This window comes from Anomalospiza imberbis, chromosome 5 (genome assembly GCF_031753505.1).
Source record: "Anomalospiza imberbis isolate Cuckoo-Finch-1a 21T00152 chromosome 5, ASM3175350v1, whole genome shotgun sequence".
Lineage (NCBI taxonomy): Eukaryota > Metazoa > Chordata > Aves > Passeriformes > Viduidae > Anomalospiza > Anomalospiza imberbis.
Genome location: NC_089685.1, coordinates 52,181,392 through 52,207,387, shown reverse-complemented (window position 1 = coordinate 52,207,387; position 25,996 = coordinate 52,181,392). Strand labels below are relative to the sequence as shown.

Here is a 25,996-nt window from a genome sequence, read left to right as displayed (position 1 = left end):
TCATGAAAAACAGTATTTGTATATCATAGTGTCTGGTATCTAGCATTTTAATGTAAATATTATTGTATGTCTTTGTTCTGTCAGGTTCATCTCCCACTGAAAGACTTCCAAAATTGATAAAAATTAAACTAAGGTTTTTATTTGTCCATACAAACAATTACAAAGCTAAATATTTCATTGATGTAAAGACCCTTAAGATCTGAGTGCATGTTGACTCACTAAGCTGAATGCTTATGATGGACAGAAATCCTAGAAAATTTGAAAGAAAAAACCCAAAAGCTTACCTTGATTTTTCCAAAGGTTACTAGACTGTACTTGACTGATAGCAGAAATCTGGGGCAATGTGAGCAAAGATGCAAGATGCTTTTATTCTCCAATTCCTATAAACTGGTTCACGGAGTTTTTTTCTTTTATTTTCTCATTGGTTAATTGAGAACCTACCAGAGTATTTGGTGGGGTTTGTTTGTTTGGGTTTGGATTTGCTGTTGGTTTTTGGTGGTGTTTTTTGTGTTGGTTTTTTTTTTTTTTGGTGTTTTTTTTGATACCCATTATTGATAATGCAGGCTATAGTGGAATATTACTTGTTTTTATCAATTTCAAGTAGTTAAATTCATTTGATATGCCTTATACTGCCTCAGTCAGTCGTATTTTTTTAATTGAATAGAGAAAAAGGACGTCAAACTGAGTCATGTTGTTTATATTTGCTTAGTGTTGCCATCAAGACTCTGCTACATGAGTAAGAAAAGTTGTGTTTCAGACATCTTAATCATATAAACATTAGGCAGCTGAAAGAAAGGACCATCTAGCCCAAAAATCCTCAGCAAATGAAAAGTATTTTTCAAAAGAACAGATTGAGCTTTAGAAAGCTGGTGCTGCTTGGGAGTTGAGTAGATAACCCATCTGTGGGCATTTGGAAAAATCTATTTCCAAGGAGTTTTGTGTAGAGCAGCATGTGAAACTTGTGCTCCAGCATATCCCAGAGAGAGGAAGGAATGCCCATCAGACTTAAAGGCAGCATTAGAGCTTGGAGGCTGTACTCTCAGGCTGTACTTTTCACTATTACTGACACAAGGTGACCAGTCAGGAGTTTAGCCACAACACATGTGTGTGCACAACAGTAGGAAAATAGTGGAGCAAACTATGACAGGAACTGTGTGTGACCAGTGCTGGTAACAGGACAAAAGCCTAGAATTTCTGTAGTGTCACCTACTTGATTCTGGTAGTGTACACAAAAATCCTAAGGAAATCTCTATACAAAATAATAATAATTATTATTATTATTAATAATAATAATAATAATAATAATAATAATAATAATAATAATAATAATAATAATAATGCACTTAAAATTTTTCCGTGGTCATTTAAAAATCTTGAGTCTTGTTAAATGTTTTTTTGAGTATGGTCTTAAACTGACCTGCCTAAAATTGAAAGAAAAAAAACTTGTATCATTTTAAACAATGAAGATGATTTTGCCAAGTATATCTCTTTTCCAGGAAATAATCTATCACTCAAGGAAAACAAGGGTTGAACTCCTCAAGTTTTATTTTTGTTTTTGTTTTGGTTTTGGTTTTTTTTCCAGAATCTGCTATATGTGGTTCTGAAATTAGTGCCTGTTTTATTTTGGTATATCAGTTCCTGTCATTTCTAGTGAAACAACTGCAAGACAACATTTTCATTCTAGGAACTAGATAAATTGTGAGCATTTGGTAGAATATTCTCTTGTGTAATCACAGTCCAGTTCTTTGGAACCAAGCCATTTGGAAAAATCTGAAAATATCTGTGAATCTGATTTTTCATAGACAGTTTATAAAAATCTGTTCTTTGGCTGTCTGAAGAAAACTTAAATTTAGTACAAAAGAAAATTCCCTGTGATCATACTTGTTGCTAAACGAATGGCATACTTTGAAAGAAAAGTGAATGGGCTAAAATAGATTCTTGGGGGGAAAAACATCAGTGGTTATGTAAATCTGAACTTCACTTGCCAGTAGCTAAAGTCATTGAATATAATGGCCAAGTTTTTAGAGGGCTATGTATTTCTGTAGGGAAGAATTGTTATTTTTGTTTAGGCTGTAGTTAACTTCTTTTTAAAACTACTTTAGGAATAAGGGAAAGATGTTAAAAACACCTCTTTATTTGTAGCTTGGACAAGTTTCTCTATCTGTGACCTCAATTCTCTAGGGGCTTGTTCAGGGGGAGTTTTGTTAGTGGGTTTTTTTGATTGATCACTTTGTTTGGTGTGTGTGGGAGTGTGAGGGGGTGTATTTTTGGGGTTTTTTTGCTGTTCAGATACATGGCTTTGGTCCCAGAGGGAAAAAACCCCTTGTTTTTGTTCTTGTTCTAGATTACATATCGACTACGGTATCTCCTCCGAGCAAGGTGTGATCCTTCCCCAGTGACTAACAATACCATCCAGTTCCACTGTGATCCTAGCTTCTGGGCTCAGAATATTTTCAATCTTGGTATGATACATTTTTATTAACCCTTTGGTGTCTTGATCCTATTTTGAAAGCAGCTTTCTTTTTGTGATGATAGCCTCTGCACTATTCATTTCTTCATTTACTCTGTTAAATGTATTTCCCTAACTGTGAAAAACATTCAAAGTGCATTGCATGGGGAAAAGTATTATTTCTGAATACTGTGATAAAGTATTAACAAACTTATCTTGTTTGAAAGGTATATGTGATGGTGAAAATAGCAGCTGTCAGTTTTCTGGTCAATACTTCTGGCTTCTGAAACAAGGAACACAGTTTTTAACCCTTTTTCACATCCAAAGAAAGAGTTTCTGCTGTCAACCAGCACTCCCAGGTCCTTTCCCATGGGACAGCTTTCAGCCACGACGATAAGCACCCAAAGAACTCAACAGCTTAGCAGGAGGACTTGAAAGCTTTAGAGGTCTTTCAGGATTTTGACTGTTGTTGTGCTTCCTTTCTCCACTGTTATCTTGGTGGGCATTTTTGTTTTTCTGTCATGTGCAGAAGGGTTAGTGAGATATCTGTGGGACACTTTCTGCCTTTCATCAAAAAGTGCTCTCTCAGTGTACAGAGGTGCAAATGTGTGATTCTCTACAATGTCAGAGGCAGAAAGTGTTATGGCAGTTCTTCAAGGCAAACAAGCTCCTTTTCCCAGACATGAGGACATTTGATGGCAGCAAGGAAATTCTCCAACTTCCTTCTTTATAAATAATTTTCTTAGAGACAGGAATTGAAAGTGAAACATGTTTCCAGAAACCAGCTGTCAGATTGCATGGTGATAACTCTGAACTGCTGCTCAGCTGAGATGTTTGTCATGAGCTGACTTTTTCCTGTGTTTGGTGGGCACTTTTTCTTGTGTGTGTTTGTTTAATGAACTTCTGAAATACGGTCCCTTACATTGTGAAAAGTGCTACAGTAGAAATGGCACTTGTATAGACCAGTACTGGGTTGCCTGTAAGAGTTTGTGATAGATAAAACCAAATCATGTTTATCTACCTAGTTTCAGACATCACAGCCTTCAGGCCATTTTGTTTATGATCTGACATGTTCAGTTTCTGTAGATAAGCTAGATATAAGAACCAGTGAAGAAAAATAAAACAAAGTCTGAAGAATGAACCAGTTACTACAGAAATGGTTTTTGAGTTCTAGTCAGACTGCATGTAGCTGACAGTGTGATGGCATTTCTGCTAACTGCCATACTTCAGTACTGATTTTGTTTATTTTGGTTAAAATAGGTTCTTTGGTAATTGAAGATAAGGAAACTCCACCACATATGCCCAAGAGCCCTGTGATGGAAGCAAACTTACAGCCAGCAGGCAGCTTACCTCCCAACCAGCTCTCCAAGTTCCCTACACAGATCAGCTTGGCTCAGCTCCGCCTCCAGCACATGCAGCAGCAGGTCCTGGCTCAGAGACAGCAAGCTCAGCGCAGAGCAGGGCCAGTAGTTCTGCCAAGCCCAAGAATGCCAGGAGCCATGCAGCAACCTCCTGCTTCTCATCAGGTATGTTAGGCCTGTTTTCAGAGTTTGTTCTTTCCACGGCACTGAAGGACAAAGTAAAGTAAGATAGGAAAAAAAAGGAAAGCACTTAAACCTAGATACATAACTTCAGATATCTTCCTCTTCAGCATGTAGCTATGTAGATGGTTTAGAGGGCATTTTCTTTACTGAGAAATGAGTGGGCATTTTAAACTTGCCTTGCAAAATGCGTCTGTTTATTCTTTTAGAATAAATAGCCTCTATTTATTCTTTAAAAAAAATAAAATCTTGTTGTATCCAGCCATATACAGTGCTTAGCAACATTTTTGTGTTTTTGTCAAGTGATCAAAAAGTTAATGTCATTAATTTTTTTCCTACGTCTATTTTGCATAACACCCAATGATTCTCATGTATCTTTCAAAGTTGGAAACACTCTCACTGGCTCTTGTAATGTCTCTTCATATAATAAAATAATTCAAAACTGTCTACTAGGTTTTAACATTGAAATTCAATGCTTTTGATCATTCCAATAAATGGTGTGGTACTATTTATGTGCATATAATTTATGAGGCGTTTCAGAAGTTTAAAAGGACTGTTTAGTAAAAAATGTGTGGAATATAGAACAGATCTCAGTTAACTTGCAGAACTATTTTTATTGTTTTTATGCAGGCACCTCCACGCTTGATTCATTTTCAGAATCATAATCCCAAGCCCAATGGTTCAGCTCTTCCTGCACAACAGATAAGATATCCCCAAAATCAGAACCTACCAAGGCCAGCAGTGAAGCCCAACCCATTGCAAATGGCATTCTTGGCACAGCAAGCTATAAAACAGGTAGAGTGTCTTTCCCTTTTCACTCTCCATTCAGAAATTAAACATCAAATGTGCCTTATATCATCTTTTATACTATACTTCTAGAGTGCTTTTCAGTTAAAACAGAGATTACGTTATTTTTCTATGACAATATACCCATAGTTTTCTTAATGAGATAACTGTCAAGTCGCTTTCATTTTGACAGTTCTAAGCAGTTGAAGCATTAGGGAGGTGAGCCACTGTGCCTGCTGTGCAGGTGCTTCATTCTCTTACTTGCTGTTGCTGTGGTTTCTGACCATTTATGCATGGCCATGGTCTGCACACTGCAGTCAGTGAGTAGACAAATCAGAAAATCCCAGTTTATCCTGGTAATAGTGACTTCACCAGGAGCCAGGTGAACCTTGACTAAAAAGCTGGAGCTGCCATGGTTCCACAGAGTATGGCAAATCTGAACTCTTAGAGGTGAGGGGAGAAAAGAGAGTTCACATCTGTGGGACCTATGCTGAGTGAGACTGATCAATGCCCAGCTGATCAGCAGCTGAACTGGGGCAGAAGCAAACACACTGTGTGTGTTCTTGGTGTGCAGGAAGGCTCATCTTTGTTAAAAAGCATATTACTACCACATGAGTTGCTTGGGTGCAGGTAAGCAGGAAAGAATCAAATCTGTGACCCGAAAAGTGGTGTAATACCAGTTATGTTTGCAATGCTTATGATGTCAGAGAACTAATGCAGCTAAATGGAAGAAAGCTGAACAATATCGAAGAGAACTTGTGAGAATAAAAAGTAAGTCACTTCTATTCTGTGCCTCTGAAAAGAAGACTGGCCTGTTGACAAGCCTTTCTTTCAAGATACCTCATTATTCAGTAATGTCTTTCTGAAACTAGAGGCCAGTAAATAGAATGACTGACTGAAAAGGAATTGAGCAGAGTCAGATTTTGCCTGCAGTTGCCAGGAAATTCTTGTCATTAAAGTCATTGAAAACTGCATACATCTGTGTGAGAAAGAAATTTCATCTGACTTGACTGTGCACTTCATATCATGATGTTAAATGTATATGGGGATGGAGATCCAGTCAGCATTTCAAATTGTTAATGATTTTATGTTGTTAAGGGAACATCAAAGACTTCAAGGCATGCAGGTTTATTTGGTAAAGTACTGGAGCAGTTGTGCGTTCAACCTATTACCTATAATGCTTTTATCTAGCAAAAACTGTTACTTTTCTTCCACAACACTGTCAATGAAACATGAAATATTAATAGATACTTAATACTGAGGTATAGCTTTGAATTTAAGAATTTGCATTCATTTCTTCTAGTCACAGTTTTCAACTACTTGTCATCTTCCGTTGTCTTGTGAGATTGGCTCCTCAAATGAGATAACTTCAGAGTAAATCAGGAAATTTTGTGTTTGAATTCAGCTTCCTGAACTAAGCTGCTGGTTTTATCAGTGTATTCAGTAGATGTGACCTGTTGCAAAAAAAAAAAAAAAGGTGAATTGTGGATTTTTGTCTCTTCTTTTCAGTGGCAGATCAGTAGTGGACAAGCTTCATCCACCCCTTCAACTGCAAGCAGCACAACATCGACTCCTTCCAGCCCCACAGTCACCAGTGCTGCTGGGTGTGATGGGAAGAATTACGGTCCCCCTGTGATAGATTTGAGTTCCCCAGTGGGTAGCTCCTATAATCTGCCATCTCTCCCTGATGTGAGTGTAACACAGAGGCAATGTTTTACAGATTCTATTTTGAAGTCTTAACATTTGTGAGAAATAGAAACCTTTTAGACTGAAATTCTGTTTGTCAAAATGAGACAATTCTAGGAAATAAACAATGCAGAGTTGCCTGCACATTGCTGGAAATACTCAGAACCATTCTGGGAGATAGCTGTTAGGACAGCTAAGAAAAGCAGGATTACAAGTTGTAATTTTAATTGGACATGTTTATTTGTGTGCTGCATATTTTTCTGCAGCCCTCATAATGATCCTGACAGAAGTGTGTTAGCTTAGCTTTCGTTTACCAGTGTCTACAGATAGCAGTGGTTTGCTCATGGCATTTCTGGTAGATTTTTAACATTTTTAAAATCTATTTCTAACTTATTGAAAGAGCTATCTTGGGTAGGTGTTACAGGTCAGCATACTGGATATATTCCTTACATCTTTTCCTTTTGCTACTTCTTTTCTTCATATATTCTCTAACATGCCTGTGAGCTGGTGATAGAGCATAGTAAGATCATAATTTCTTAACCTTCTAAGCTTCTCTTTTATAGTATCTTCTGAATGGTACATGTTTGCCAGAGGTCCGTGTTGGAGTTATTGAGTTGTAGGTGATTTTATTTTTCCACATAACTGCCTAACCTGTTTTTTGTCTAAGGTTTCTAGATATCTGAAGTGTCATGGTTTTCTACTCATATCTTGCTGTTACTTCCTTCATCACACTTATACTGTGTGTTCTCTTTGTTAAAATGGAGTACATAGACTACAGAATCACAGTATCTGTCAGACTTAAAGGGGCAACTACACCACATGGTCATAAAACTACTGAGTCTGTGAGACATTTTAGCACATTTATTTCTGTGCACGGTATTATGAACACTCCTACTTGTGTGTGAAGGAGTTCATGCTTTCAAGATACATGGTCCAAATCACTGCAAATATGCTGACCTTGCCAAGGCTGCTGCATCCACTTTAGATACATCTTATCAAACATTATCTTACATATTGGAAGAAACCAAACATTTCAAAAAGTCATTTCTCCTTATCAAACCAGAACGTGTCATTTTTATGGAGAGTTAGAATGCTGCATTGGGAGCCCCTGGAATACAGTTCAGTTGTCTGGCCTGAGCCATGGTAGAAAGGACAAGTGTTGGTTTGCTCTTTTCCATTTTGAGTCAATATGCATGGATCCTTTCCAGAGGGTATGTGGGACAGATGGGATTGACTGTCCTTTGAGTTTCTTCCAGTCCTGTTCAACACCCATGGATTAAGGGGTAGTTTGTGTATAGCATATTGTCTTTTTGAGAGTATTTAATGTGAGCAAGTCTAAAGAAGGTGTGGAGATAAACTTACTTCAATGTGTGAAAGCTTGATTTAAGCCAGTGTTCGATTTAAACCTTCTCTGTAGCCTGTGGAGAAAAATTGGCCCTTACAGAATTATCTGTTCTTAAAATGAAGCACTGTCTTGATTTGGCTATTTCATTTTCTTTTTAGGGAAAGCAAGATTATATGTTTTAAAGTAACCATCTCGCTGATGAATGGGTAAACTTTGGTGAAATTCATTTTGGAATTCACTTTCAAAATAACAGCATGGCAGAGGCTTTTTGGTTTTGTTTGGATTTTGTTGTTTTGGAGGGGATTTTCCCCTTCCCAACACTAACTGCTTCCCTTTGCTTCCCCACCTTTTAGATTGATTGTTCAGGAAATATCACACTGGATAATGCTGTAAGGAAGGATGGCACTGTAGAGCAGAATCAGCCAAAACCCCCTTCAAACAGGACTGTGCAGTCACCAAATTCCTCGGTACCATCACCAGGCCTCTCAGGTAATTGAATGTGGTGCAATTTTCTATTTAAGTGGTGCAATTGAAAAATCAAACGTGGCAGTGCTAACACTGACATCAGAATTAATTCTGTTTTGTATTAAACATGAGAAATAAGAAAGCAAATGCAAAGTTGTAGAATCCTTAGTAGGAGGTAGAGTTGAGATAATATTTTAGCATTGTGATCAGAAGTTAAGCATCTGGATCTTAAAAACAGGGAGGGGAAAAAAAGGGTAGATTTTACAAATTGGATAGAAATCCATAGGAAAGTGACACTCTCAGGAGTACACCAGACAAAAACCTAGCAGCTGTGGTAAGAGAAAAGTATTTGAGAAAGTGAGAGAGGGTGTAACAGCAGACTGGAAATGGTGCCTTGGGTGGCACCATTGAGTGCAGCACTGACACAGGGTGACCAGAGAAGTTACTGGCATAGGTGGCTGAATGTGGTGGACCTGGAGGATCCAGGGGATTCCGGTCACCATGCTGGTGGCTCACCATGCTGGTGGCAGCTGTTCCTTGCTCCCATTTTCTGACCTGAGCTGTGGGAAGGCTGTATGAGTGGGAATTCCCAGGGAGCACTCATGCCACGTTGGTACGCTCGCGTGGTGGTCCCGTGTTCCTGCGGGATAGCAGAGACAGCAGGCAGTGCATTCACAGGGCTTTCACCTCTCTGGGCCCCAGATCTTTGGTCTCTCTCATATCTGTCCCCCAGACTTCTTCCTGCTCACCAGCTCCAAGTTTCCTGGCAGTTCTCCTGAGAGATCTGCTTGAATTTAATAAGACAGAATAGCCTGCAGTGATCAGGTGGAGAGGTCAGCCAGGCAAGGTACTCACCCATCAGCCTGCTTGCATGTCACGGGCCCTTTCTTAATCCTCTTTCCCTCCGTTATCTCATGCCTCTCGAGATATTTCTCACTGCAGGAGAAATTTTCCCCAGAACGTGTGTACTTGTCTGAGTTGTATCTCAGATTTGGCACGGGCCTGTGTTCTGTTCTAATCTGATCCTTCTCTCCTAGGAGGAATCAGTGTGACAAACGTACACCCTCCAATTCGTTCACCCAGTGCCTCCAGTGTTGGGAGCAGAGAGAGGTAAGGAAAGAGTGAGAGAGAAGAAAATGTAACTTCCACCTCCACAGAACATGCCTCAGTCTCTTCTCTCTTTAATGCATAAAGATGTCGATTTGTCTCACCTTCTCTGTTAACAGGTCAGGCCTGATGGTTGTTAAGCACCCTTTGCATTCTAAAAGCAGTAATTTCATTGTAATGTATTAATGGAACATCTTTAGATCTATTGACTCTGTAAATTATGGCTAGGTTGGCATTATTAAAAGAATACCATTTATAAATTAGGTTTTAAGTTCAGAAAAATCAGCTAAAGGAAAAAGCTGAATATTGAAAGCCCTTGTGGAACTATAAATTACTTCAGATTTAAGGAACTGATGCTACAAAGAGGGTTATTAAGCATTTTCTGCTGCAATACAGTTAAGTGAGTACTAGATATCTACTGAGTCTACACAAATGTTTTTATCCCTTGCTGATGGAATATTAATGAATATATATATTTACACAGTGTTGTTTAAAGAGTGCAGATCCGTTAATGCGTTGCAATAAATTAAAGCATACATCTGACATGAGATTAATTTTTCATGCAGATTAAAATCAGATACATTCATCCTACTTGAGTTGGAAACGCAGGTGCTTTTTAATCTGGAATACCTTTTGCTCTATTCCATTTACATGGTAAATTCTGTGAAGGACTCCTAGGAACAGTATAAATTAACAGTTTAAATGGTTGTTTGAAGAGTCTTTACTTGCATTTAAAAATGTGATTTGATATGCTGCTACTTGAATTAATTCTGTTAGATTTAAATTCTTCATTTTTATTTAAAAAGATAAGCAGCTATTTTAAAGTTTGATTGTCCATTCTCATCCTGTTAGGACCAAATACATGAAAAGAGACAGATCTAGTTCTAAAAGTAGGGTCCAAATTTTGGTGGAGCTGCAAGGCTGTAAGAAAGTTTTCCAAGATAATGTAACTATGTGTTTTATCTGCCTTATTCAGTTGTGTCGTTTACAATGTTCAGTGGAGGTGCTTTTTTTGTGTATGATTTGAAAGAAACTGAGATTATTTGCAAATTTTGCAGTAATGGATCAAACCATGAGTAATTCTCTAGTTTTGGGGCTGCACCATTAAAATTTTCCCATTTGGTAATGCTTTTTCAGTATACATCAAAGGAAATAAGCTTGGATGTTGCATTCCATAAAGGGAATACTACTCAGGATTCAAAGAAACAAAGTAGATGAACATCCTGAGGTCTTGCAAAGCATCAGTGTACAAAAGGTGTCCAGTTCTGACTCCCAATTTCCCTTTTTTCCTGCCTCTTTCCTGTCATTTACAGTTCTGGCTCCTCCAGCAGGCCACCAGGAGCTGATTCTACACACAAAGTCCCTGTTGTCATGTTGGAGCCAATCAGAATTAAACAAGAGTCAAGTGCATCAAACGAGAACTTTGATTTCCCAATTGTTGTAGTGAAGGAAGAGACGGAGGAGGAATCCCGGCCTCGGAATGTAATATTTACAGCTAGAAAGATCTTCTTTCTCTTTGGAGGGTATTTTGTGTTTATGGGGAATAAAATAATTTACTCGTATTCTGTTGGGAACTGTTTCAGGGGAAAGCTAAAAAACTAAGTAAAAGGAAGAGGTGAAATTCAAAATCAAACTAGCCCTACTGCCAATTAAATTAAATGGTGTGATCAGACTGCTTTTATCCATTCAAAACTTGGGAAATCCAGGAATAACTTGCAGAGATTACATTTTGAGGTACTGGTATGAAGTGTTTCTAGCCATAGTGCAGGAATATCCATTAACAAGGTACCAGATTTTTGGGCCATCAGAGATTAGATTTTTATTGGTGGAGCAGTAAATAGCCTTTCATAGCTAATTTCTTGTGTTCATTTGCCTGTGTTATAGAGTGTTAGTAATTTCTGCATGCATGTTGCAAGTTGAATGGCTGCTGGGATGTAAGTCTGTTACTCAGGTCAGTTTGCACGTTTTTAGGGTCATGTAATTTCACATAAATACTGTAATCTGACTTCCTTTGTTTCTTCCTGCAGTCTATACTTACTTCCTTGCTGCTGGATACCAGTCACAATTCCGCTTCTGAGGAAGCTATGCTGAGAACAGATGCACCAGACAGCACAGATGACCAGCCAGGGGCACTGCAGGAAAGCACATTCCCTGGGAAAACAGGATGGATGGGATCCTCCCATGCTGGCGAGGGCAGAAAAGAGGATGACCCCAATGAAGATTGGTGTGCTGTATGTCAAAATGGAGGGAAGCTCCTTTGCTGTGAGAAGTGTCCCAAAGTATTCCATCTTTCTTGTCATGTCCCTACACTGATGAGCTTTCCAAGGTAATTGACTATTTCATTTCCATCTTAAATTGCACTAAAAGACATTAGACTTGTATTGTGAAACCCAGGGTAAGAAGTTTCAGTCTCAGAGAAAAAACAGTGCCTTCTTTAAAGTCTTGTATCCAGGAGTTTTATTAGTTGGAGAAAATCTTAATTTTCATGAAACTTCAGCTTAATTGTATATTTTTCTACAAAATCTATAAAACTCTTCATTTATTTGACAATTAAGCAAGATCAAATCTAGGGCATCTTATTAAAACTAGGGCACAGAATTAGTAATCTATCATAAAATGTTTTAGGGATGACTGAAAATAGTTAAATTTCTTAATAATAATGATTAAAAAAAAAGAAAAATCAAGACACATCTACAGGAAAAATCTGAATTAATACAGTATTAAATATACTACTTCAGTGCTAAACATGGCTACACTCCAAGCACGGGATGTGTAGTGACTGACATATTTTATAACAGCCAGTGTTGAAACAAGCATGAGACTTTCTTGATTGGCTGTTAAAAAACCATTGCTCAGTTTCTTGACTTTCAAAATTGAGTCTTAAGTAGATTATTGTTATAAGCATTACTGGCGTTTGCTTCTGGAATTAGTCTTTGGTTAAAATAAAGGGAATTTGTCAATGCCCCAGCTTGGAAATGTCATGCAATAAGCTTGTTTGTATTAAAGGATAAAAACATTGGTCATAACATGCTCATTGGTTAATGCTTTTATAAATATTAGCTTTTCTGATTAAATATCAGCATAGTTTACTGGTGTAAAACATTTGGATAGCAACTTAGATTTGCACAGTTATCACCTCTGTGCTACTCTGAACAGGCATAATTCTGGAAGTATATCTTTCTTTTTAAATGTCACTTGAAATGGCACATAAAAATGTTTCTCTTACTTTTTAAACTTCAATTTCCAGGGTTTTTTAAATTAAAACAGTGTTATGTTACAGCTTTATGCCATAAGGAAAACCAGTAAGGTTACAGTAAGCACTTAAATTAAGAAATATTCTTTCTGGAAAGGAAACAAAAATTAATCTTGAAGCAGGTAGATAACTATGCATTACAAGACTTTGTTTCTGTTAAAATAAAATATTCAATAGCAAGTCTTTAAAATGCTTCATATTTACTGGATCATTCAGTGGAAACTGAGGTAATGATGTCTGAGGGCAAGAGAGCCAAAAACCATTTTGGTGGCAGGTGTTCAGGTCTGTCTGCACTGTGTTCCAGAGCACAGTTAGGTGAAGTTTCCTCCTGACTTCTGATAGATCTGGTTTTTGTTCTCATCTTTGTGGGGTCGATTGCTTTTTTACCTCCCAACTCTTAAGTCTGCCGAACAAACATTAGTCTCGTAGCATTAGTTCCTTCAAACACACAAAATAATTCTGTTATTGTGTCAGGGGTGTCCATCTGCTGCTTTCATGGTTGCTTTGTTTTCCTGTTTCAGGTGGATAGAGCAATTTCCTAGGTTCATAGTCACAGGGTGTTTTGGGTTGGAAAGGATCTTTAAAGACCCTCTGATTTGAACGGCCCTGCAATGCTCAGGGACATCTTCAACTAGATCAGGTTGCTCAGAGCCCCATCCAAGGTGGCCTTGGATGTTTCCAGGGACAAGGCATCCACCACCTCTCTGGGCAGCCTGTGTTTTTCACAGTCCTCACTGTGAAAAACTTGTTCTTTGTATCCAGTCTGAATCTACCCTCTTTCAGTTTAAAACAATGGTCCCGTGCAGATTTATAAGGCATTTTTTGCATTTTTTTTTCCTTCATTCCAACCTATCACATTCTTCCTGATTATTGGATATTTTAATGCATCATTCCTCTAATTTGCTCCTTGTTTTCTTGTATCACAAGATCTTTAGGTCATACCCTGTATTAATTTTTGTGTATCTGCCACATCATTTCTGTAAGGCTAGTCCAGGCACAGAGGTGACACTGTCATAAATCATTCTGTGAAGTTAAGACAGCAGAAAGTAAAACTTCTTCTTGAAGCAAAACGCCCATCATTCACCACTGCATGCTAAAACTGGCAGATGGTGAAAATCTTTGGATCAGTCTGAATAGAAATCAATAAGATTTTGTTTTTAAATTGGTGAATTCTTCTGCCTTACTACTGAAGTGAAATAAAGGGTGCTGCAGAAATCATTTCCCATTTCTGAGGGCTCTGTTTATCATAACATACCCCTGGGTACATACATGCAGTTGGTCTCATAACTGCTTGTTGCTGGATCCTGTCTCTTGTGTGACGATTCAGCCCTCTGGCGGTCACATGCAAGCGTGCAGTTTCTCTCTTTTTGTAGAGAACTATAGTAAAAAATAGACTCTTCCTAGTTTTTTTTTCAAAACTTTCAAGTTCATAAATTGTGTTCAACAATCAGTAGACATAGCTTGCAGAACTAATTATCTTATAATCTCATGCTGACCTTTAAATCCCCAGTATTCTCTTATGCAAACTGGTAAAATCATGAATCTCTGAACATTTTAGGGAGTGAAGTATTTTTGGTTTTACAAATAATCCTGTCTATAGTAATCTCTATAGGTTAGTAATGTGCTGTAGATCAAGCTTGTAGAGGGCATGTAATTCTCACCATATAATGCTAACACCTTTCCTTCTGTTCAGTCCATATGATTCCTTCAGTCTCTCTGTGGTTATGGTTGTGCAGGGCTCTTCATGGTGCTATCCCTTAAATCCTGTGAGCTCAAGTGAAAAAATTAGTATTGACAAAGGTAGAGACCATTTGTCTGTCTTTCTGCTAGGACACCATTAATGACACCAGTGCCACTAAAAGGAACAAAGTTGTAGTAAAGCGTTTTTGCCAGCAGCCTTTTGTACCACCACCAAGAAAACAACAGAGATGCAGAGAAAATCCACCCCACAGATGAGGGATTTACCCAGAAGTATGTGGAAAGCCTTCTGGCAAAGGAGTGCTTCCTCACTGAGGTCAATGTGTCTGTTTGTCTTCTTTAGTGGAGAGTGGATTTGTACATTCTGTCGGGATCTGTCCAAGCCAGAAGTTGAATACGACTGTGATAAACCTGCTCACAGCTCTGAAAAAAGAAAATTGGAAGACACCATGGGTTTGGCACCCATAGACCGCAGGGTAAGGATAAAATTATTATTTAAAACTTTGAAGCCAAAGCTTTTTCAAAGCTTTAAAGTTTTGAACTGTGTTAAAAACTTTTGTCAGAGTTTACCTGTTTTCAGTTGGCAACTTGTGTAAATACGCTGAAGTTAGTATTTCATTTGGGGTCTTAGTCTACATGTAGAACCATTTATGGAAGAGTAGTAGAGAGGAGACTCCCAGGCTAATGATGTATGACACTGATTATGTGGGCAATTACGATGAGATTTATTTTTGATACAGAATATAAATATTGCCCATGCAGTGTATAATTTAAGCAGGTCTGAAGGGCTATAACACAGGGTCAGCTGGAAACTGTGCAGGTTTGCAGAAAGCACAAATGCAAAGCAGCAAAGCACCCATGGAGCTACATTAGGATTTTATCTCCACCTTTTACTCACCTGTCCAAACCTGAGTGTCCCCATCCTCAGGCTGGATGTACCCTGCAGGTATCCCTGCAGGGGTGGGATCCACCTGGAAGCTGCCCCGCAGCCTCGGGAGGTCAGTTTGCCATTTGGCCCAGTCTCCAGGAGCATTTTGTACCCTTTTGCAGGCCCATGTGTACCAAGAGCAGTCACAACCATCACCACTCCCCCACCTCTGGAATGCATTAATTATGCAAGCATAATTAATTAAGACAGTTCCTCCTGCAATTCCCACCTGGCATTCTTATCTTAGGTCAGATCACACTGCCCGCCAGTTGTGTGTGTGTGGAGGACAGACTTTGTCACACCATTCTTTACACGTGCTCTACTTGCATTTTGCATTAAATGTTAAGTTATAAGCCCTGCAAAGATTCTGATAAGGCATCAGCAAGCATAAAATCACAGAAGTATTTTTTAGAATCTCTTTCAAGGCTCAAGATCCAGTTTACTATATTTGCATACACAAAGTAAAAGGGGGAATACTGAGTTCTGTATTTTCTGCAGTTTGTGATTTTAGAATAAGCCTTGTAGGATTCCTCAATTACCTGGATATCTATTTTTCTTGGCACAGAAGTGTGAAAGACTGCTGCTATACCTCTACTGTCATGAAATGAGTCCCGCCTTTCAAGATCCAGTTCCTCCCACAGTATGTACCTCACTTCTTTCTATTTTTAGCAGCATATTTGCCATGTTTCTAGTGGCATTCTAAAGTCCATATCGTAAGTCAAATTCTACAGACATTCAATGTATTAAACATGTTTGGTTTTATTCAAACTATTTGAAGGGGGAAATTAAAAGTTGAAGCATTGGGTTGGCAGGGGATTTACAAGTAAAGTTCCACAATAACTGATTTTACTTAATACTTCAAAAGTAGTTTAAAAAAAGTAAGTTCTAACACTGCTAACTTCATATCCCAAGTTTCATCACTGAGAAGGTAAATTGGGATATATTTGGGAGTTTTAAACATTACGTGATTTTGAGATTTGAGGTACTCCATAGCACTAATACGAAATTGAATTCCTTATTGACTTGAAATTTGTTAGTTTAAAATGGTAAACAGTACCTGGGTGCAGTAGAAGTCCAAGGCTATAAAGAGCTATCACTGTGATCAGATGGAAAGATGTTCTTCATGACTAGGCAGTGGAGAAGACAAATCATTGGGGAAAGAGTTCATCAAAAAGTAGTATGTTCCTATGCAGCTTTTACTCCATTTGAATGAGTTTAAAAATATTTCATATGGTGGTCCTGAGAATGAAACTTAATAAATAGCTTATTTGACTACACCTGAAAACAACATCCAAACCAACTCATTTTCTCTATTATATGTAGTTAGTGGAGGTTTTATGTGTTTCTCTTTGATTTTAAAATAGGCATTGGAAAGAGTTTATTTTAGCCAACAAATTGTCAATACATCACTGTTATTCCAGAAACTGTCTGCACGTATGGTAAATGTGCAATTCTTCAGTCTTTGAGTTGTACTTTGAAGATGAGACTAAATCTTGCCTACTCCCTCAAATCTAAAGGTTTATGAAACAATAAATTATGAACATTATTGCATTTTGGATTTTTTTCCCCACTTAGGTCCCTGATTACTACAAAATAATCAAGAAGCCTATGGACTTGTCAACCATCAAGAAAAGACTTGAAGTGACCAGTTCATTCTACACAAAGCCAGAAGATTTTGTGGCTGATTTCAGACTGATTTTCCAAAACTGCGCTGAATTTAATGAGGTTGGAAAAGGAGATTCTTTATCAGCTTTGTTGGCTTAGTTACTTTAAGTATAACTGTAATGAGGGTGCAACTTACAAGAATTTATTGTATTAAACTTACTTGGATGATGAGACTGCGTGAAAACATAGATCAGATTTGACACTGATGTGGTCTGTGATAACTCTGCAGTGGACATCTTTCCATAGAAGGGAGGAGGATGGTAACAAACATAGCTGAATGGCCCAACAGCAGCTAAAGAAATGGACAATTTTTTGTCATACAGGTTAATGGTGGGCATTGTGATATAAAAATTGGTTTTGTCCTGCTTGTGTCAGATCTTAAATTCAGTGGGGTTTTCATTCTGGGAGCTCTGTACTCACTCTTAAGATTTCAATAATTTGTTATTATTCCCTAGTGCTCATAAGGGAAACACATGGTGAAATATAGGGATGCAGGTTCTGAATGTACCACAAAATGAGAATTACAGTGGGAATTAAAGGCTTCTCCAAGTGACCTCCATGGGGTTCTCATCCAGTCACCCTTGAGAGCTAGGACTTACTCCTACACTGGTGATATCAGCTTCCGGAAACTGGTAGCTGTGGTGGCTGTGGATGACTTTAGGACTGCTCAGTCTTCCATGTTACAGTCATTGTCCACCAAGTAATATTTTCAGTGTTATTAAAAAGATCTGTGAGCTGGAAAAGTTTCTAACACCCTGAGGGCATATCTGTGTTGTTTCACAGTACAACACAGCTCTGGCCCCTGCTCTCACCCCAGTCAGGATTTAGGAGTTCTTAGAACCTTTGTAAAGCTTTGAGTACCCAGGCAGCATGGCTTTTATGGTCAACTGTCAGAGGGAAAAAAACCATTGGTGGTTGTTGATCTGCCCTCGCTGTATATTTCTGTGCTCTTTGGGGCCCTGTGCTCCATAGCCATTCTTGCTGATGAGTGATTGCTTTTTGTAGCCTGTACCTAAAAGACCTAATGTGATCTAAGTACAAAGCTATTTCACAATGCACTGATGTTGTTAATTCACTCAACAGCCCGACTCAGAAGTGGCTGATGCTGGCATGAAACTCGAAGCCTACTTTGAAGACCTTCTAAGGAACCTTTATCCAGAGAGAAAGTTCCCTGTACAGCCAAACAGCCAGAGTGAAAAAAATAATCCAGAACTTATCGATGACTCGGATGATGACTTTGTACAGCCCCGGAAAAAAAGGCTCAAAGGAGAAGACCGTCAGTTACTTAAATGAACCACATGGGTTACTACAGAAAGTTTTTTAAAAACTGAGAATATTTATCACTGGTATCACTGTTTTGACTTGTAGGTTCGTGAATATTTACTAGACTTCCTACCCCCTGTCTGAAACACAAATCTAACAGATATCAAGGCATGCAAAGAGCTTCTCTGAAGTTCCAACCTTTCATCTCTTTTCTGCAGCAGCTCAGAAATTGCCGTTTGTGTGGGGTGACAGCTGTTTAACTTGGCTTTGAAGAAGTTTGTATAGAATTGAACTTGAAAACACGACATGAGTTCAACATGTGGCTTTCCGAGTTTCAAGAAAACGTAATCTCACCAGACTTTTAATTTTACCAAAGGCACGTGGCTGGCCATAATTTGATCTCTCTGTACTGTATTTAATACAAGCCATGAAAAAAGATGGTGTAATGTTATTGTCCTGCAGTACCGATTGGTATAATCAAAGTGTAGTTGTCCCCAAAGAAGTTAATGGAAATTTTTAAACGTAAGGGAGAAGGTATTAAAAATAACTTAAAAAAAAAAAAACACCAAGAAGAGGAATTTGTGTCAGAATTTCTAATGGAAGAAGGACAGAATATTTTGGTTTGCACCATTTTTCTCACCACCAGCAGGAAACAATGGTATTTCTGTACTATTTTGTTTAACAGGTGTCTCAAGTGTGATGTACCTCTGTTTAATGAAGTTGGTGGGAAAATCTTAAGTGGAAAAATGTTTGTTTGCAAAACCAGTCATTTTTGTGAATTTTTAAAGAGGAGAGAAAAAGTATCCTTTCTGTCTGTAATCTCTTGTTCTTTTCCAACATTTCTAAATATGTCAGAATGCAAACACTATTCACTTGGGAGTACACAAGTTTGAAGAGAAAGATACTTCTCTTCAGCCCTCTATCTGTCCCTGACCACCAGAAAATGAGGATGAATTACCTTATTTTATTCCGTCTACTTTCCAGAAGCTGTGACAACAGCCTTGGGATTTCTTCTGCCCTCGGAGCACACCTCCAGTGGGACCCACCTGTGAGAGCTTTCAATCAGTTCTGTGGTTCCAGCTGGCTCCCTGAAAAACTCCAAACTTCATCCAGACAAAACTCCATCCGACTCTAACCTTGTATTTGAAGGCATCTCTGAGGGCATTGCTGGGGATTTCATTTCTGTGGGGAAGATTCCCTTGACTTTAACACTGCTGAGGGATGATGTTCCCAGGCTGGAAGGGAAGGGGTTTGGGGGGCTGGGACACACCTGGGGGTGTGCGGGAGCTCAGGGAGATCGGCACCGGGAATTGCTGCCTGAGCCTCTCCGCAAACGCACCGTGCCGACGTTCCCAGGCAACGCCAGCTGTTCCAGCTGTTGCTCCGGTAATTCCGGGGTGGGGGCGGGGTCTGTCCGGGCTGAAGCATCTCCGGGTGCCTGTGCAGAGCAGCCCCTGGCCGAGGAGCCGCGGGCAGCCCTTTATCCACGTCCATCCCAGCACTGCCCGGGCATCCCAGTGCCCATCGCCGGGATGTGTGGGTGGCACGCTGCCTGCCACGGGCAGGACACTGAGGCACAGCTGCTCCCCTGCAAATACCGAGGGTAGGAGGTGCTGATTCCCTTCCCGGGGCTCCCAGCCTCCTCCTGCCCCGCATTCCCAGCCAGCTGGGACACACTGAGGAAACACCAAGGAACATTCCTGGCAGGGAGTGGGAGTCACCAAGGGCTCCGTGCAGCTCTGGGCCAGAAAAGTGGCCCCAGCATCAGCACCTGCAGTGATTTGGGGCTGTGAACACTCACCTGCAGGAAACGCCCCTCTGCAGGTGGGAACAGCTCTGACACTCTCCAGAAGATCTCTGGCCATGGACCAAGTGAACCCTCAGGACTTGTCCTGCTCATTTCTCCTTGGAAAGGAACATGGAATGAGCACCTTTACTGCTGTGGGGTAAATCCTGGGGGATTTACCCCACAGGAGCACCTTTACTGCTGGGGGAAAGGGCAGGAAACCAAGGTTATTGGAAGAGCCTTGTGCTGTCCTGTGAGACACCAGCCAGTTCTGCTCTAGAGCCATTCTAGGGGCTGGTGTGCAAAGCAGCACTAGCAGGAAAGAAGGAGCTACATTTGCATGGGAATTCCTATGCTGGCAGCAGCCAACCCCATCCCAGGCAGGACCTTCCTCGTGAGCCTGAGACTGGCTCAGGTGCTTGGAGCAGGGTGCTGACAAGGCCAGGATTCTGAATGCAATCCCCACGTGGGCCAGTCACTTGTCACCGTTGGACTCGATGATCCTCGTGGCTCTTTCCAACTCAGAATCTCCCGTGCTTCGGCAAAAAAGAGCAAACATCTTCCACAGGCTTTTTAAACCCCCTGGTTTTTCCACTGGGGAGTGCGAGCCACAGAGAAAGGGGGAGAGAGGAGGGAGAGCATCGAGTCTCACCTGGCAGGTGTCGGATGAGCAGCTGGAGCAGGACCGAGCCCCGGCGGGGCGGGGGCGCGGCGGGCGGGAGCCCCCGGGGGCTCGGGCACGGGGGAGGGGGAGGAGGGCGCTGCTCTGCCCAGGGCGGTGCGGGTCCCTCGGGGCTCCGGGGCGGGGGGGGCTCCGCATCCCCGGGGCGCCGCGGGGCCGGGACCGCGCCGGAGCGCGCTGCTGCCGCCGGGGGGCGCTGCGGGAGCGCCGCCGCTCCGTGTCCGCCAGGCGGCGCCCCACGGGCCGGGGCCGCGGGCGGCGCTGAGGGAGCGGCGGCGTCGGGAGGGTCCCGGGGCCGGCACGGGCGGTGCCCGCGCCCCGCCCGCTCCCGGCCGCGATCCAGCGCCGCTCCGGGGAACCGCCGCCCTCCTCCTGGGCCCCGGCACGACCCCGGCTCCCCAGGCCGCGCCGGGACCGGACCCCAGCCCCGCACCGGCCGAAGCAGGAGCAAAGCGGCAGCGCCGGGCTCGGTCCCAGCGCCCGTCCCGGAGCGGCTCCTCCCGCCCGCCGCGATCCCGGTCCTCACCCCAGCCCAAATCCCGCACCCCGCCCGCCGAGCAGCTCCGCCCGGGACCCCCAGCGGACACCGGCAGGACCCGGACCCAGGTCCCGGTGCCAGCCCCACCTCAGCGCCTCGAGCTCCGAGCGGCGGTCCCGCCGCACCCCGGGACGCGCATCCACCGCACCGAGCGGAGCGGGCGCGGATCCGCCGGGATTTATGGGCGGGGCCGGGCCGGCACAGGTGTGAGGGGCGGGGCCGGCACAGGTGCGCGGGGCCCCAGAGCGCCTGCGCGGGGCGGGGCCCAGGGGATTTAAACCGCGGGGAGGGCGCGGCAGAGCTATTTGCTCCTCGGCGCTCGCTGCGGCCTGGTCGGGCTCTGTGTCTCTTTTCCTCTCTATTTCTTCTACGTTTCTTTGCTTCTCTACTTCTTTTCCTCTATACCTCCCCTTCCTCCCCTCCCTTCTTCTCCTCCCCCACCCCCTACACCCTCCCCCCCCCCCACCCCCCCCTCCCTCTCCCCCCTAGCCCTCCCCTTCCTCCCCCCCAGCCGGATCCCCCCTACCCCCCATCCCCCTACACACCCCAACCCTACCGCACCCCTCCATCCTCTCCTTCTTCCCTTCCTTCTCCCCCACCCCGGCTCCTCCTGCCCTTTCTCCCTGCTCCTCTTCCTTCCCAGTCTCCCCCCAGTTGCCTTCAATCCTCTCCCTCCTTCCTCCACTTTTCCTTCTCCCCTCACCCCGGTTCCTCCTGTCCCCCTCTCCGTGATGCTTTCCCCCCTCACGCCATCCTCCTCTTTCCCCGCAACCTGCCTTCAATCCTTCCCCTCCTTCCTCCCCCTGCCATTCCCCCAGCCCCCTCCCCTGGTGCCCTGCACACCCCGACCTCCCCCCACCTGCCCTCCGTCCTTGTCACTCTCCTCTCGACGACCCCCTCTGCTCCCCTGTTCTCCTTCTCCATCCCCCGCTCTCTCTCTTTTCCCCGCAGCCGCGGGGCTCGGGGTGCCGGAGAATAAAGCCCAGAGGGCCGGAGCCCGGCGCCGCCCGCCCTCGCTGGAGTCCCCCCACACGGGGCCGGACCCGCTCGGCGGGTCCCCCCATACCGGTCTAATACACCGCCCGACACTGCCGGGGTTGCGGCTTTCCCGACATCACACTGGGGGTCGGGGCTGGGGGTCAGGGAGGGCCCCTGCTCCGGAGGGGGTCCTGGGGAGAGGGGTGTGGGTAGCTTAGGGGGGACCCCCTCCTCCGGAGGGGGCGGGGGGGTGGGTTAAGGGGCCCCCTCCTCCGGAGGGGGTCTGGGGGGGGGGGGGGGGGCCCGGGGGGGGGTTGGCGGGGGCTTAGGGAGGGCCCCCTCCGGAGGAGGGGTCCCGGGGGGTTGGAGGGGGGGGTTAGGGAGGGCCCCCCTCCGGAGGAGGGGGTCCCGGGGGGGGTCGGGGTGGGCCCCCTCCGGAGGAGGGGGTCCGGGCAGGGGGCGGGGCGGAGGGGGTCTTTTTTTCCCCCTCCAGGCCCAGCCCCCTCCCCGGACCCCCTCCTCCGGACGGGTCCCGCTCCGGGCCCTCCCGGGGACCCCCTCCTCCGGACCGGGGCCTCCCCCGGGGGGAGGGGCGGGGTGGGTGGCCCGGGGCAGGAGGGGCTGTTCGTTTGTGCGGCCGTTTCTGTACGTGCGCTCACGGTGCAGTGTGACGTGACCCCCTCTGCTTCCCCCCCCACCCGCCCCCTTTCCCTCCCCCCGGGGGGCCCCGGTCCGGAGGAGGGGGTCCCCGGGAGGGCCCGGAGCGGGGCCCGTCCGGAGGAGGGGGTCCGGGGAGGGGGCGGGGCCTGGAGGGGGGGAAAGGCCCCCCTCCGCCCCGCCCCCTGCCCGGACCCCCTCCTCCGGAGGGGGCCCACCCCGACCCCCCCCCCGGGACCCCCCTCCTCCGGAGGGGGCCCTCCCTAACCCCCCCCTCCAACCCCCCCGGGACCCCTCCTCCGGAGGGGGCCCCCCCTTAACCCACCCCGCTCCCCCCCCCGCCCCCTACGGAGGAGGGGGTCCCCCCCTAAGCTACCCACACCCCTCTCCCCAGGACCCCCTCCGGAGGAGGGGCCCTCCCTGACCCCCCAGTGTGATGTGTGGCAGCCGGAGTGCCGGCGCTGTGTGTGAACAGCACTGCGGACCCGCCGAGCGGCTCCGGCCCCGTGTGGGGACTTCAGCGAGGGCAGGGGGCGCCGGGCTCCGGCCCTCTGGGCTTTATTCTCCGGCACCCCGAGCCCCGCGGCTGCGGGAAAGAGGGAGAGGGAAGGACGGGGGACAGAGCAGAGATGGGGGAGTGAGGAGGGAAGGGAAAGGCCAGGTGGGGAAGAGGGAGGGTGGACAGGGGAGGAGGAGAGGGGAATAGAAGGGGATAGCGGGGTAGGGACCGGAGAGGAAGGAGTATGGGGGTCGGGTTTGGGGGGAGAGGAGGGAAGGGTTTCGGGGCGAGAGGGAAGGGGGAGAACGGGGGAGAAAGAAAGGGAATACGGGGAGAAGGAAGGAGGGGTAGAGAGGGGGACAGGAGGGGAGGCCGAAGCCCCCGAGCCTCACCTGCGGAGCCCGCACGGGAGCTCCCGCCCGCACCGTGCTCTGAGTGAGCAAATGGCGGCCGAGGCGATAACCGGGGCTTAAATCCCCTCGGCCCCGCCCCGCGCAGCCGCCCTGGGGCCCCGCGCACCTGAGCCGGCCCCGCCCCTCACACCTGAGCCGGCCCCGCCCCTCACACCTGAGCCGGCCCCGCCCCTGAAGCCGCGGCCCCGCCCCGGGCTGAGCCCCGGCCCCGCCTCACGGAGCCCCGGCCCCGCCCCGGGCTGAGCCCCGGCCCCGCCTCACGGAGCCCCGGCCCCAGCCCGGGCCCATTCCGGGCCCCGCCTCACGGAGCCCCGCCGTGCCCGGGATGGGCCCGGGCCCATCGCTCGCGTTCCCGCCCCTCACACCTGGGCCGAACCGGGGCTGGCACCGGCGCTGGGACCGGGGCTTCGGGTCCGGGTCCTGCCCGTGTCGCCGGGGGTCCCGGGGCCGGAGGACCGGGGCGGGATTGGCGCTGGGATGGGGACCGGGCTCGCCGCGGGCGGGAGGAGCCGCTGCGGGACGGGCGCTGGGGCCGAGCCCGGCGCTGCCGCTCCTGCTCCGGCTGCGGCCCCGCCGGGGCTCCGGGACCCCCCAGACCCCGCCGGTCCCCGCAGAGCCGGGGAATTTGTTTTGAACTTTTCATCCAGCCTAGGCAGATAATTCTCATGGAGAAACCCCAAAAATAAAGGATATGGGATCGGGGGACGGGGGGTCGGGGCACGGGCAGTGTTCTGCTTGAAATTAAAAACCCTCTGGGAAGAAGAAATCTGTGGAACAGCTCATTTCCAATCCTGGACCGGCTTCTGTGTGATTGCCTGTGATTCCAGCTGCTCCCGTGGCATTTTAAGCCTGTGGCTCTCTAATGAAGTGTCAGGTACTGAGCACGACAGAAAATAATGGGAAAACTCTCGGGATCAGGCAGTGTCCCAAAGAGCTGGCAGTGCCCAGCATTCCCGACTGGATTCTGGGGATCCCAGCAGAGCCCTTCCATAGTGTCCCCATGGAGCTGACACTGTCCAGCATTCCTAGCTGGAATGTGGAGGTGACAGTCCCCCCTTCCATAGCGTTCCTGTGTCTCTGGCACTGCTCACCATCCCTGCCCAGGGTTTGGGGGTTCCAGCACAGCCCCCCCAGCACATCCCACTGCTTCCTCAAGTCCCCTTTAACCAGGATCATTTTTCGGGGTGGGGGCACCCAAAGCCAGCAGAATTGGCTTTAACCAGTTTTGGGGGATCTCCCCTCTCCCCTCCTCACTGAATTCCTGCTGCCAAATCCCAGCCTGAGGCTCAGCTCCCCGTCCCCTCAATCCCTCTGAGGAACTGGACTTGGATTGCCCAATCCAGCAGGGCAGCAACGCTGTTTCTCCTCACTGTGTATCTTGATTGCAGGAACTGCTGAAGAAATAATTCAAAGAAATTCAGAGAACGAAGAGACACAAAGGAAGAGAGAGCTGCCAGCTCCAACCAAGGGCTGCTCAAACCCCTTCTCACCGATTTGCTTTAATTAACCAATGCAAATGAACCAGTCCAAACCACACTGATGCGGTTTTATTCTTTTTAATCAAATTAGAAATACTGCAGAATATAAAAGAACACTTTTGACCCCAAAACTCTTCTAGGAGATACACAGGGCAGGGCTGCACTGCACCCCCAAAGTGAGGATTGGGAGAACCGGGAGAAAAGAAAATCCAGGCTGAGATTCCTGGGAGATTGGTGCAGCTTCTGCCAGCCAGAACAACCCTTGGTCTGAACACACCTGCGGGATCTCATCAGTATCCTCCCGGGCCTTTTATTAAAAGCAGATTTCCACAGAGAATTAATGACATACAGAAAATTAAATGGTAATGGAAAGGAGCAGCTCCCCCAGCCCATCAGGCTGCAGCATCCAAAAGAAAATGAACAGGAAGATTATGGATTATGGATTGGGACCATCTCAAATCCCAAACTCCCCGCGTGGAATACCACTCTGCTCTGCTCTAGAAATCACCACCTCTCTTGGTGGACAAACCCTTCAGCTCTGCTTCCAATTCACCGAGCTCCCAGCTGTGCCACCGAGACTGTCCGCACCGTGTCCGGGGCGGGATCCAGGGAGACCGGCAGGGAATTGCCGCGGGAACGCTGCCCAGGAAGCTCCCGGCCCTGCCCTGTGCCTGCAGCCCAGAGGGAGATCTCTTCCCACAGCTCCAGCTGCGCTCGGCGCGTCCCGGCGCTTCCCACGCGGAGCCGCACGGCTCCCTCCGCCCGCTGCCTCTGGAGCG

The 25,996-nt window shown here is 45.7% G+C and overlaps 1 protein-coding gene across 1 annotated transcript in view; it reads left to right on the top strand.

Moving 5' to 3' along the window:
* Window positions 1–18,749, top strand: part of TRIM24 (tripartite motif containing 24) — a 54,677-nt gene extending 35,928 nt beyond the window's left edge. Inside the window, exons 8-19 of the mRNA XM_068190784.1 lie at window positions 2,345–2,462; window positions 3,710–3,975; window positions 4,621–4,785; window positions 6,286–6,465; window positions 8,161–8,296; window positions 9,310–9,382; window positions 10,693–10,861; window positions 11,407–11,705; window positions 14,674–14,806; window positions 15,824–15,898; window positions 16,834–16,983; window positions 18,007–18,749. Of these exons, the coding sequence (XP_068046885.1) occupies window positions 2,345–2,462; window positions 3,710–3,975; window positions 4,621–4,785; window positions 6,286–6,465; window positions 8,161–8,296; window positions 9,310–9,382; window positions 10,693–10,861; window positions 11,407–11,705; window positions 14,674–14,806; window positions 15,824–15,898; window positions 16,834–16,983; window positions 18,007–18,216 (1,974 nt within the window). The 3' untranslated portion in view covers window positions 18,217–18,749. The remainder of the gene's footprint in view (window positions 1–2,344; window positions 2,463–3,709; window positions 3,976–4,620; window positions 4,786–6,285; window positions 6,466–8,160; window positions 8,297–9,309; window positions 9,383–10,692; window positions 10,862–11,406; window positions 11,706–14,673; window positions 14,807–15,823; window positions 15,899–16,833; window positions 16,984–18,006) is intronic.
* The last annotated feature ends 7,247 nt before the right edge of the window (window positions 18,750–25,996 follow it).